This window comes from Larus michahellis, chromosome 1, assembly GCF_964199755.1.
Source record: "Larus michahellis chromosome 1, bLarMic1.1, whole genome shotgun sequence".
Taxonomy (NCBI): Eukaryota; Metazoa; Chordata; class Aves; order Charadriiformes; family Laridae; genus Larus; species Larus michahellis.
In genome coordinates this window covers 45126943-45140222 of record NC_133896.1, presented here as the reverse complement: position 1 = coordinate 45140222, position 13280 = coordinate 45126943, and the positions used below count along the sequence as shown (strand labels likewise).

Below are 13280 nucleotides of genomic sequence, written 5' to 3'. Positions count from 1 at the left end.
ATATGAAACACCCCCTTCCAGCAAATACAGGCAACATTTAGTATTGCATTATAAGCCAATAACACTCTCCTGTAGCTTTTTCACTACATGAAAGTCTTCAACACTTGAATAACTAATACTTGCCTGAAGCAAAACGTAAGCAAGGCAAAAAGTGCGATAAAGATAGAAGAAATTGCTTTCACAAATCTGCTGCTACTATATGTCTATTCTTTACAAAGCGCACCCACTTTGTGGCTGTTGAGGGCCCCCACACTTGTCACTGTGGCTGGCTCTTGGAAGAGCTGCTGGAGAGATCGTCTTCCATCACTGTAAGCGATCACAGATGCTCACAAATTGATTGCCTCTCATCCGGTAATATTTGGCCTTAATTGCAGCGCTCTGTTTACTGGGTAATCCCAGTTGTAACGAGAAGACTGCCTAAAACTTTGCCTTTGTCAGTCATTCCTTACAAAACAGATGGTCAGCATTCAGAGTTTTGATCTCTGTTTCCAAGGATGCCACAGGCCTGACCCCGAACCTATCAAGAGCACTGCATCATTTACATTATCTAAATTAAACACAGTCTGAGCCAAATAATTTCCTAATCAAAGCTCAGCTTCAGCAACTCAGAGCTGAATCCAAGTTTTGGGGTCTGCCCTTCAATCTAGGTACATCTCTACCAGTAAACTGAATGGAGCATGGCCACGTACTCTACCCCCAGCACACGTCTGGCCACACCATTAATTTTTAGCAACCCCTCTGGTGCAGGTATGAAGCAGCCCAACTACCACTCTCCCACTACAATGGCCAGGCACAATACAGGGGACAAGATATACCAGAGGCCACAGTAATACAGACTTGGCCTGCCTAACGGCAGCTATCTCTTCCCCCTTACCCACATCTGATAGATTAATTTTAAACTATGCTTAGAAATATTTACTTAGGGGGAAAAAAAAAAAGGCTCAGAGGGAATATGTTCAGCATAAAATCTGGGCAGATACATTATTAATCTTTGGTTTTAAACAAATATAATGTGTTCTCCACACATCTTTGTGGGAATGAATATTAGGCTGGAGGAAATTAATCTCTATTTACACTTACAGCCTCTTGTACAGAAAGGAGGTGCAGCTCAGATGTATAAAGAAATAAAATGCGGTGTCTAGAGCCACCAGTCACCTACACCTTAAAGCAAGGATGAAGCTACATTAGTTGGTTACTAGCATTATAGAGACTAAAATGATTAGACCAACTCAGTTCTCCCACATACTTAAAAATTTAGTCCCACTGCAATAAATGTCTAAGACATGGAATCTAACAGAAAGTTTCACATTGAAAAAGCTTACAGAAAAATCACGTGTATGTAAACTGATGAAATAGTATTGGTGTACTTTTGTCTAATAGAATGTGAAATACGGTACTCAAAAAAGTCAAGTATTGTTGTGATGTTCGTGTTTTGTCAACAGATCCATAAGTAAACATCTACAAGGTTTTAATGCAAGGGCGATCTAGTGCACTGTGCAATCATAATTACACGTAAAAAACCAAAAAGGGTAAATTACAATCAAATTTGAGAAAGGAATCCTGCAATTCTTCACTATCCGAGGATGAACTTGCCATCTGATGCATGAAATGGCCAGTTCATAGAGTGAGCGCTGGGTGATAATGGTGTTGGGTGTCCAGATCTTATACGTGTTCTACCGAAGGTATTTCATCTACATTCTGCTACATAAATCTCTGCTTAATCTGGTCTCCCTTCAAACTAAAAAGGTCATAACTAAATTCCTAATTGATAGACCTCAATCCATGTTAAATAAAGGTGACCAGCATTAAACAACAGGAAACAATTTAAATCTCTTGTGCCAGAATAAGATGAGCTTTCAAAATTTCTCAGATTTTCTGCTTTGGTCTCTATGCGGCACTCTTGTGTGCCTGACAGAAGGAGAAGAACGAAGTTTTGCTCTCCTACTGATGGTTATGGTAAATTGCCAGCAATATAATACTGAAAAACACAGCAGTACCCATGCATAGCAAAAAGCAGTAAAATTTTTAGCTGCTTAACATACAGAGGATGATTATAATGTCTTAATTTTTTTCATGAGTCATAAAATGATTATGACTCACTGAAAGGCAGCCCCCATGGAACGATACATTTGTAAACAAAACTGTCCTTCAGCTTGGCCCTAAAGGCTCTTCTCTAGCTACAATTATTTACATGAAAAATAAGAACAGCAATAACAGAATATTAAAATGATGTATTCAAACACAATAAGGAGAATACCTGGAAGGTACATGGTAACATACAGTAAGAAATGCCTTCTTACCTGCTTTATACCACAATACTTTGCTATGTTGTCTACCAGCTCTGACATCACCTGCACTTCATGTGATTTCTTATTATTCATAAACTCATCAGTTTTGATACCTGTATCAGATTAAGAAAATAAATACAGGTTAACACAGCCAATAATAATACAGATTTGTGATCAATCAGAAAAAATATCAGCCTAAAAATATCCTGTAGTATTTTTATATTTTCAGGACAGTAATTTTTAACTAAAAACTCAGTAAATCATTACAAGACTAAACTTCTGAATTACAGATCAACTAGTAAAATTCAACACACTGTAAAATTTAGTACAGTTAGTGTAGTTTTTTTAAGATGCAGCATATCCAATACCTGACTAGATATTAGACAATAGCTACTACTATAAAAATGTACTATTTCTTCCTGTTCATTAAAAACTATTTATTTTTGTGCTGTTTATCACATTTACTTTTGCATATATAAGGGCAGGGACAATTAATAATCACACAGTACAGCTTGTTAATTCTGCAGATTTGCTCACAATATCAAGTGGGAAATATCTCAAATAAAAGCTATGAGTGATGCTGGGGAAATTCAAAGGAAGATGCACTTTTATTTTCTTTATTTACCCTATGGATGGATTACAGACCTGTTACATCTGTATTGTAGAAAATCACTCATTTCAGTGTTGCTGGAGAATCTGTTAATGAGATGGAGTCACTAGTGGAGTTAATGGAGTTAACTAGATGGAGTTAATGAGACGGGTTTACTGCTTGCAGAGAACACCAAACACCCATTTTCTAATCTCTACAGCCCCCAACCAAAGGAGAAGCTCCCATGTCGCTTCCTTGGGAGAAACCACACATTTATCTTAGGTGACCAACATTACAGGACCCTTGGCTCTAGTTAAATTGATGGAAATTTTTGTAGATCTGAGTGATGGTAGAAGAAACTGGACTGTTACTGATGAGCATGCTCCTAGAAATCAAGACTTTTCTACGTGACTAGGCAGATTAATACACTTTCCCATTCTCTGCTTTCTGCACAGTATGTGTTCATCTGTCCAGAAACTGATCATTAGGCAAAAACTATGTTCATTCCTTGATCAGATCATGCTGGGAACAGAGCCAAGAGTGTTACTTCTTTAAAAGAGAGTGGGGAATTGAACTGAGCTCATGAGAAACCTAGTGTTTTCCCTGTTTTTCCCCAAACGCCCAGGACCTCTCTATTTCTTAAACATCTGGTTTTTTATAATAAACTGTTATGACAATACTTAAAATCTAATATAAACTCTATGAACTGACAAAAGAAAAAAATAGAGTAAATACTTTTAAACAAAACAAATAGCAGAAACAAGTGTTTGTCATTCCACTAAAGAATCTCCTTAATTTTAAAATTGTGAAGATCTACACAGCGTCCTAAAAAACGGTATTTTAAATGAAAGAAAAAAAGACAGAAAAAAAAGAAGGGAAGGGAAGGGAAGGGAAGGGAAGGGAAGGGAAGGGAAGGGAAGGGAAGGGAAGGGAAGGGAAGGGAAGGGAAGGGAAGGGAAGGGAAGGGAAGGGAAGGAAGGTACCTTTTTTTGTTTATATTTGAACAGTTTTGTGTCTGGATAGGGGCATCAGAAGAAGCAGCAGAATGGGAACAGAAAGAAATAGACATTTAACTTCTTGACAAAAATAAAAGTTGTTTGACTGTTCTCCAAAGCAGCAGTGTCACTTTCAACTACCACCACATATTGCACCTTTTACTCTTTGCTACAGTACAAACTCAAAAGACTGAACTGGGCAACGCTGTGTGAAGTACCATTTCAGAGAGTACTTAAGCCAAATTAAGTATGTTAAACATGGAAGAAATCCAGAAATCCAGAAACAAGACCCAACTTACAAAAGCTGAGGTTCCAGGTAGAAAAATCATAGTTTGCTTGTATCTGCATATATAAAGTATTTATCACCTTAGCTCCTAAAGGTCCTTAAACCCTTTTTAGACTTCTTTTCCTACCTTTTGCAGAATGAACACTCTACTTATATTTCAGCTCAGGAAAAACTATTCCATTTACAGAAAATGATGGATTTTTAATAAATTTTCTGCAAAATTCCGATAGATTTTTTTACATTATTTTGAAAAAAAAGCAGATATATTACATTCTAACAGAAAAACTGTATTTGGGGTTTATATTGCCAAGACAACTACAAATTTGAAAAAAATATGTATACTAGTTTTAAACAAACTGTGTAAATTCATTCTGCTATGACAAAATTACTTTCTTGAAACAAATTACTATATATGTAGATTTCCTTATTATGTGTACAACTGATGCAAGCAGAACAAATAATAATTTCAAAAAACATAAGAAATTTAGAGATCCTGCTCCTTTTCTGATGAAAAAAGAAAGTGCGTTCACAGAAGTACCCTGGATATAACAGAGTAACAGAAAGTTTAATGTTACTAATTTTAGCTGGTACAGCAATGTTGCTTATTTCCATTGTGAACCCCTAGCACAGGTAGTTGTTTTCCATTTGAAAACCTGCTTCAACTCTATAATGCCATTCACAGCTACATCTCTAGATGTGAAGATGAACAAATTGAGGAGAGACTGTTTTTTATACAGGGCTAATGCAGATCTTCCTAAGATCTCCTATGACAGTATGCGGGGGTTTTACATCCCAGCTACCCATGGAAATTCAGATACACCAGATAAAAAATGAAATTCACACTCTACACCAGACAACACCACTTATGTAGAAGTTGCACTGCTATGATTTAACTCCATAAACCAGACTGAGGGACTGCGATAACTGTATGCTAAAAAAAAATGAGGCAGACTGATTCCGTCTGCCTCACGTATTCCAGTATGTGGAATTTAAAAACGTGTTTATTAACAGTCACTGCATGACTATTACCTTGGCCATAAACACACTGCAAAGGTAGAGACTATTCTTAATCCAATACTCAACCCTTGCTTCCTGCATTAGATATGAACCCTGTAACAAGAGAAATTGTCCATGCTGGCTTCCTCCCCTTGGGCCAGGCTCTTCTGGATCCCATGTGCTCAGTGACCTTTGTTAGGAAGCAATGGAGAAAGCGCTTCAGACTCAGAATTTCATTCTGAGTAGTTGTAGGCACAACAAGCTCAAAACGTTTGTGCTTACCAAGAATTCTAAGGATAGCAGTATGTCTACATTAAGATGATGAAGAAGTTAGAGAACTGTACAAGTATGTGAACTGTGGGAATAGGCTCATAAGCATGTTTTTCTTAGAACATGAAAATGTATTAAAAACATCTGAAACATAAATGGAATTATCCTGATGCATACTTCTCTGAATATGAGCAAGGCCATCGTAAAGTTACCAGTTTTCTCAGACTTACACTTCTCTTAACTTGCAAGCTTTAGTATGTCAGGAAATGAATATATCTTCTGAAATACAGAATTAAGTCCAAAATATCTGAAATAGCTTAAAGTTAAAAGATCACAACTTTCATTTGGCAACTTGCGCATTATGAATCCATAATTTGGTATTTTGCTTCTGGCAAATGATTACCAGGAACTTCAGTTAAGTTAATTTAACTGATACTTACTGCCAATTCAACACAAAGGTTTTGAATTATAATACCATTGTATACATTTGGAACATGTTTTATTTTTTCTATGAAGTATAATTTAGAATTACTGCATCACAAATCCAGGCCCCAGTTACCCAACAGAGCAGCACTCCTGCGAAACACAGAATAAAATATTCAGCAATTGTCTTATTCCTAGTGTTCCATTCTGCATGACAAAAAGACAAAAGATTCCTTGCATTTTTGTCTAAGAAAGCTAATCTGGGTGTGAATTCAAATATGAGTATAACAAGGTAGAACTACAGAATAACAGAAAATTTAGTAGGGAATGAGAGCATAATAAAAATGAAAAGAGCTAAGAAGCAAGCGAAATAAAAGCAGCATACAGTTGTCAAACAAGAAAAAAGGGCTTCAGATGAACTAATAGCAGGAGGAAAGAAGCCAGAAAGTAAACCTACAGTAAGACGAATGCACAACAAACCATGAAGACTATCTTAGCTATGGCATTTTAGTAATACTGAAGAAATGGAAAACTGGGGAGTCAACCATGGAAAATGGCAAAATTGGAAAGAGAAAACAGCTGTAGAAAATGGGAGACGCCCAACATATATAATGGTTTTATCGTTTAGGATAAGAAACATCAGAGTTTTAACGTATTATAGAGATAAAACACACTAGAAAGCAAAGGCAGACAGCTGCTCAGTCTGTCTCTGAAAAACTAATGAGAAATCTGAAAGACAGTGACAAATCTATAATGACTGAGGACTCCAGGAAGAGCACATCTTCAGTGAAAATTACAGCGGTCAAAGTAAGTATAAATGCCAGTTTATCATCTGATACAAAAAATATAATCAGGGACAAGACTTTCAGTGTCCAACTTGATGCCAACTTGACAGTGTTTTAATCCCATTTCTTTAACTACAGAAAATGAAATTACTCTGGTTTTAGGACGTGTATTTGGTATTGCTCCAAAACATACAGAATGAATAAAATCTTTTTTTTTTGTGACATCAAACAGTTATTGGGCCATTTTCAGATAAACAGCAAAGCACATATTTAATATTAAACAAAAGATGTTACAAAAAACCCCACTTGCCAGATTTTAGGGTGAGACTTTTAAAAAAACCCAAGAATAGCAACCATGATTCCTGCCGCTCAGGGAGAAGAAAAACAAAGTGAATTAACAAGACATCTCAAATAATGATGTGTCTGCTTGCCTATCTCATTCCCTTTACGACTGGATCTCAGGAAGGGTCTATAAGTACTGAATGCTGTGGTAATTTAAGCAGTAACCTCTGCTTAAATTTTAGCAAGAGAATCCATTTTCTAAACAAAGGCAATGAAGAAACTACCTATGAATAAATGAAAATTGAAAAGCATGGGGGGGGAATGCAAACTACGTTCCAAAACCAAAACTCTGCAGATCCTATCATGAAAAATAAAAATTTAAATACAAATGTAAATATACCTGTTGTTCCTTGATTGTCTCCCCTCAGTGCTTCAAGTAATTCTTCTAATGGGGTACTCACTCCAAGGTTAGACACAGAATAATACTGAGCAGCCAGGGCAAATAAATGTACATCAATAAGCTTCTTAGAATTTTCACAAAACACATTGGAAAATGTGTCATCATCTGTATGGAAAAGAAAAACAGAAGATTTCTGTTAACAAGGCTTAACATCTCTGTAATAGTGCTGACACAGAACGACAAGCAATAAACACACAGTGTCAGACAGAAGTAACCAGTTATTTTGCTTGCATAAGTGGAAAATTTCATTATTTTTCTTCAGCTGTATACCCCCTTCAGAACCGAGGTGGAAAGACCTATTATTATTATTAGTGTACAATCTTCATTAAAATAAGTGTTCCAGACTAGGCTGGATGGGGCTTTGAGCAACCTGGTCTAGCAGAAGGTGTCCCTGCCCATGGCAGGGGGGTTGGAACTAGATGATCTTTAAGGTCCCTTCCAACTCTAACCATTCTATGATTCTATGATTCCATGATTTTAGCAGAGCTACTTTAGTATAATCATCAAGATAATTCAGTCAACATTATCACTTCTCTTTGTTTACAAACTTGCTCATTACGCATTTTCTAGTCACCCCTGTCTGACAATATATACTACTAGATTTTTTAAGAAATACAGCTGTTCAATATACAAAATGTTTTGATTTATTTTGCTTGAAGAAGAAAATTTCAGTTTATTTTTAAGGGAGGTTTGCTCATTTAACTGATTTTAGATTTTCTGGGAATTAAGTGCATTCCAGAATATCTATAGACATTCACAAAATGAATGCAGCAGTCTGAATCAATAAAAACATATAGAAATATTTAGGTTTGATGCAGTAGGAAGAAATCACTAATCTGTCAAGAAAGAGAACAAAGTTTAAGAGATTCGATAAGCAATTATATGCCAACAATTATTGCAAAAGCGATAGACATGAAACATTAAGTAAAAAAAGCAGAGGGATATTTTGACCAGCGATCCATTCAGCAGTTTTGCCAGGTGAAGAAGAAATCTAACTTTCTTGATAAGAAGTGGGTGTTCCACTTTTTGTTTCATTCATATTATGACTAAATGCAAGAATGCCATTGACTAGACAGTCCACTTGCACACAGCCAGCCATCATCCAAAACACAGCAAAACCACTATCTCTCATCTCCTCTGTAAGGAATACATATTATATATCTCATTGGCAACTTTCACAGAACAATCATTGTGGAAATAAACATCATGTGAATTACATGTACAAACTTGCTACAGTACAAAAAGGAAACTATCACCCACCATGCACATACCCATCTTAGAATCATAGAATCATAGAATTGCTAGGGTTGGAAGGGGCCTTAAAGATCATCTAGTTCCAACACCTAGTTCCCTCTAGTCCTACCATTACCCAACATCCTAAAAAGTCCCTCACTAGCTTTCTTGTAGGCCCCCTTAAGATACTGGTAGGCCACTATAAGGTCTCCTTGGAGCCTTCTTTTCTCCAGACTGAACAACCCCAACTCTCTCAGTCTGTCCTCATAGGAGAGGTGCTCCAGCCCTCTGATCATCCTCGTGGCCCTTCTCTGGACACGTTCCAGCACGTCCATATCTTTCTTGTAGTAAGGGCTCCAGAACTGGACGCAGTACTCCAGGTGGGGTCTCATGAGAGTTGAGTAGAGGGGGAGAATCACCTCCCTCGACCTGCTGGCCACGCTTCTCCTGATGCAGCCCAGGATACGATTGGCTTTCTGGGCTGCTAGCACACACTGACAGCTCATGTTGAGCCTGTCATCTACTAGCACCCCCAAGTCCTTTTCTTCAGGGCTGCTCTCAAGCCAGTCACTGCCCAGCCTATATTGGTGCTTGGGATTGCCCCGACCCAGATGGAGGACCCTACACTTGGTCTCGTTGAATTTCATGAGGTTGGCATGGGCCCACCTCTCCAGCCTGTCAAGGTACCTCTGGATGGCATCCCTTCCCTCCAGCGTGTTAGCCGCCCCACACAGCTTGGTGTCGTCGGGAAACTTGCTGAGGGTTCACTCTATGCCATCTTACACTACAGTACCCTGACACTGATATTGAAAATCATTAAACCTATACCGTTGAAGAAATTTATCTTTATTTCTTCCATCTACCTTTCAAATAGCTCACCAAGATCAACAGCATAAGCAAATATTCTGCAGATTAGGAGTTCACAATATTTAGCAACCCAGTCTTCCTTTCACCTTACTTCCTGCTGATCCCACTATATCGCACAAATACAACTTATCCTGCAACTTCGGATCTTTCCTGGGTTAAAGGCCGATTACTGAAATTTGGAGTTTTCTGCTTCTTTGTCAGAACTCATGAAAAGCTTATAAACCCACCACTTGCCTGCTTTCACTTTTTCAGCACCTGACATAAAATATTATCAACTCTCCTTACAAATCTCACTTAAATGAAATTAAATGCAGTAATACCCATGTTCTGTAACTTCCCTGCATTCACTAATCTGACGGAACATGGACAGAACTAGTAGGATCTCATACAAGATCACTGGTATATCGCCTGTAATAACATTCCTACCAAATTTAAATAATTGTCCCAGCTTGCCAACTAAAAGAAAAAAAACCAGCTATATTAAGGTATCTATCTGACGCATGACTTCAAGCTATGCAATGGCAGTTGTCAGACTACGTATTATTTATGAATATTAAAAATGTTAGTTTTCTCAAAATGGTTTTTTTTGGTTGCTCACAAGATGAAACCTAGTATGGCTTTTAACCAGCCAGTCCATACATTTGCAAATAAATCTTCAGAAAGTAACATATGCCAAAAAAATTGGAATTTTAGTACAAACAGTAATTTACAGAAAAATATGAAAATACTTAAACACAGATTTTTCTGTGCCTGTGTCCAATTTACAGCAATGACGTGATAAACAAGATGCAATATGGCAAATGTCAGCTTTTTAATGTATAAAAATATAAACCCATTTTCTATATCTAAAAATGGATCTGAAATTTTCCTGTAGGGTACAACTGAAAACAAGGGTTCCACCCTTTATATAGTCATTATAATAAAGAATCATCTGATGAGTATCTGAAAATATTCGTTGAAACTGATTTATAGAACATGTAATGTAATGTTCTGTAACATGATTATCTTCTTGCATATAATATTGTACAAGAATTGTAATTTCTTGCTTGCTAGCTTCTAAAAATTCAGCATATGTATTTGCCAAAATCCCTATAGTAACATAAAATATTGTGCAGAATAACAGTTTTGTGCCAGTCTGCAACAAAGTTACTTTTTAGTCTGCAGAGCTATGTGAGCATGAACTGACAACTTCACATTTTCAGATCACTTCCGTCAAATGTAGCTTAAGTTTCCCTGAATTTAATTTGGGATGCCTATTAGAACAGACTCTAGAAAATTTTTCATAATAGTTTGGGGATTGTGAATGTATAAATGTAAAACTTCTCAAACTCTTAGAAGGGAAAGGTTTTACCATGTGAAATCAAAACGTCATTTTACACGTATTTTGAGTAAGGTATTTGGGGTACAGGACCACAATGTCATTTGAGCATGCAAAATAAATCCACTCTCATAGCCACACTCCAAAAAAACATAGTTCTATGAATGACAGCATGTTATGAGAGCCTTTTACTACCCATTTCAAGGTAAATATAAATAATGAACATTTAAATATCTGATAATTTTGAAGAACAACCACACATACAGTTAATATCGTAGAGGAATATAAGGAAGAGTCACTTCTGTTTATGTTAGCTTTCAAGATTTCTAACAGTTGGCTTCTGATTTCTGGTGTTACTAAACTGTACTAAAGGACTCAAAGGATGATATTAAGTTTCTCAATCCTAATTTTAATACAGGCTAACATTCATTTTCAAATATGGGTAGATGTTTGCAGGTATCTTCACTGAGAAACTCATATTCTAGTAGGATGTATTTTCATCATGACTGGTTGGACAGATACCATGCAGTCAAACGAGTCAGGCATGAACCACCATATCAGCAAGCACATGCCCATTCGATCATGGCGCCTCCAATTTTGTCATGATACTGGAGAAATTTTGTATCAAAACCTTCCAAATGTTAAATAGCATACTACAGTTTTGAGGCTACAAAAAAAAAGAGAACAATTCTCTTTTTTTAAAAAAGAGCAAAAATAATCCCTGCAGAAACCAAAGAAGAAACATTATATTTTAGCCACAGCATGAAGGCTTCATACCCTTCTAAAACACATGCTTCATTTTAGCCATGAATTGTCTCTTTTCTTCCAGTAATTTCTGCATCAGATTCTGTAACACGCATTTTGAAGGTAGATCATTAAATGATTTTCCGATTTTAAAATCTACAAAACAATACTCTGCCCTCCTGATTCTCTTTCTACTCTACAGGCCACCACTTCAGTGTCTGAATCATTTCATGGGCTTTCCCATAGAAACAGGTAAGATCAGGGTAATTTTCCTTTACAGTTTTCTTTTTGATGACTTCATCTAATAATTAGTTTTGTTCCAGCCTCTATTTGCATTTAATTTTATGTCCCATTGCTCTGATTCAGCTCTGACTCTGACATGACCTGCCAAAAACATTAAGTTTTTCCTAGCTGCTTCCCAAAACTTTTGCTTGCTGACTGTAACACTGTCTTGTTTCCATCTGTCTCTCGAAGTTAATTCATAATCCAGTGTCTTTTTCACGCACAAATAAATTCTGTGAGTTTTTTTCCCAGATACCTCAACCCTTTAAAAATGAGTCTTACAGCTAATATTTTGAAGATCTTTAGATCCAAGAAAGAAACGTTACAAGTGATGTAGCAATTCACAGCTCTTCAATCTCTTTTCAAATCCAAATCATTATCTTAGCTTGTCTTCTATGCCAAGAAGTACACAGGTCCACATGCTACTTTTGTGCACCCTTCCACTACGCTCAGTGTGCTTTCCTGTCTCACGTGTCATTTCACATAGCATTTCAGAGCTAATGCTGGGTGAGAGCTATCTACACCGAATAGGCTTTGGCATGATGCAGGTTTTTCTCGGCTACGTTCTTTGTCAAAGCTTTTACCTTAGTTTTGAAACTGATCTCTTTGCTGGGGCTCCATCCCCCCCAAATACCATACCTTTCAGATGCTTTATCTTCATTTCTGTGCTTTGCCTGAAAGCGTATTACTGGTATGCTTCCCTTCTACTTTCCTGCAGTAAATTCAGTAATACAGTTTCATAGTTGGCCTCCTCTTGAGTTACTTGAAAATTACTAAAAATATGAAGTGCTTCTTAAATAGGTCTTGTCAGAAATAAAACTGCTTTCTGTCTTCCTTTGCCAGACACTCATTATTAGAGATATATAGGAAAGCAGTGTTTAAGCCTTTTCCAGCTGTCTTCCACATTTCCAAAGTTTCAACATTTGGAGGACTTTTAACTGTTATATCTTTCCACTCACGTGGAGGGTTTTGGGTTTTGATTCATTTTACTTCTGTTCTTCAGAAATTAGTCAGAGCGAAGGAGCCTGACAGTCGGGAGTTTCAATTCATTTCTAAACGAAGAGGATGCAGTTTGTAAAATGAGACCAGCATGGCAACTGTCACTACCGAGACCCTCCCAAAGCGCAATTCCTCCCACCTCGGCTGTGCTTCATCTGAACCCTGACGGTGCCAAGCTGCCCTGCCCGAGCTGTGCGCTGCTGGGGCAAAGAGGGCCACGAGAATGGCTTCAAATGGCCCAACAGGATGGGACCGGCGGCAGGAAGGCAGCGGGTGAAGCCGTCGGAAAAAGAAAGCGGCTGGGCGGAGTGGGGGGAAATTCTCCTGTTTTATTAAAGCAAGGACAATAATTCTGATCACAGACCGGAGGGCAACGAGCGAGAAAGAAGGGGTGCCACCAGAAGCGGCCGACAAGGGAGACCCACTGCCGAGCCCACCGGCGGGCCGCCGCACCTCCCTCAGC

General features: G+C 37.6%; 1 protein-coding gene across 3 annotated transcripts in view; it reads right to left on the bottom strand.

The window, feature by feature from the left end:
* Nucleotides 1-13280, bottom strand: part of METTL25 (methyltransferase like 25) — a 62444-nt gene that overhangs the window by 48823 nt on the left and 341 nt on the right. For all 3 annotated transcript variants that reach the window (XR_012585436.1, XM_074574340.1, XM_074574356.1), the window contains exons 2-3: nucleotides 7315-7479; nucleotides 2301-2401 (exon numbers count right to left, since the gene is read on the bottom strand). Coding sequence is in view for 2 of the 3 variants with exons in the window: in XM_074574340.1 (XP_074430441.1) it covers nucleotides 2301-2401; nucleotides 7315-7479 (266 nt within the window). In the remaining variant the exon portion in view is untranslated. The remainder of the gene's footprint in view (nucleotides 1-2300; nucleotides 2402-7314; nucleotides 7480-13280) is intronic.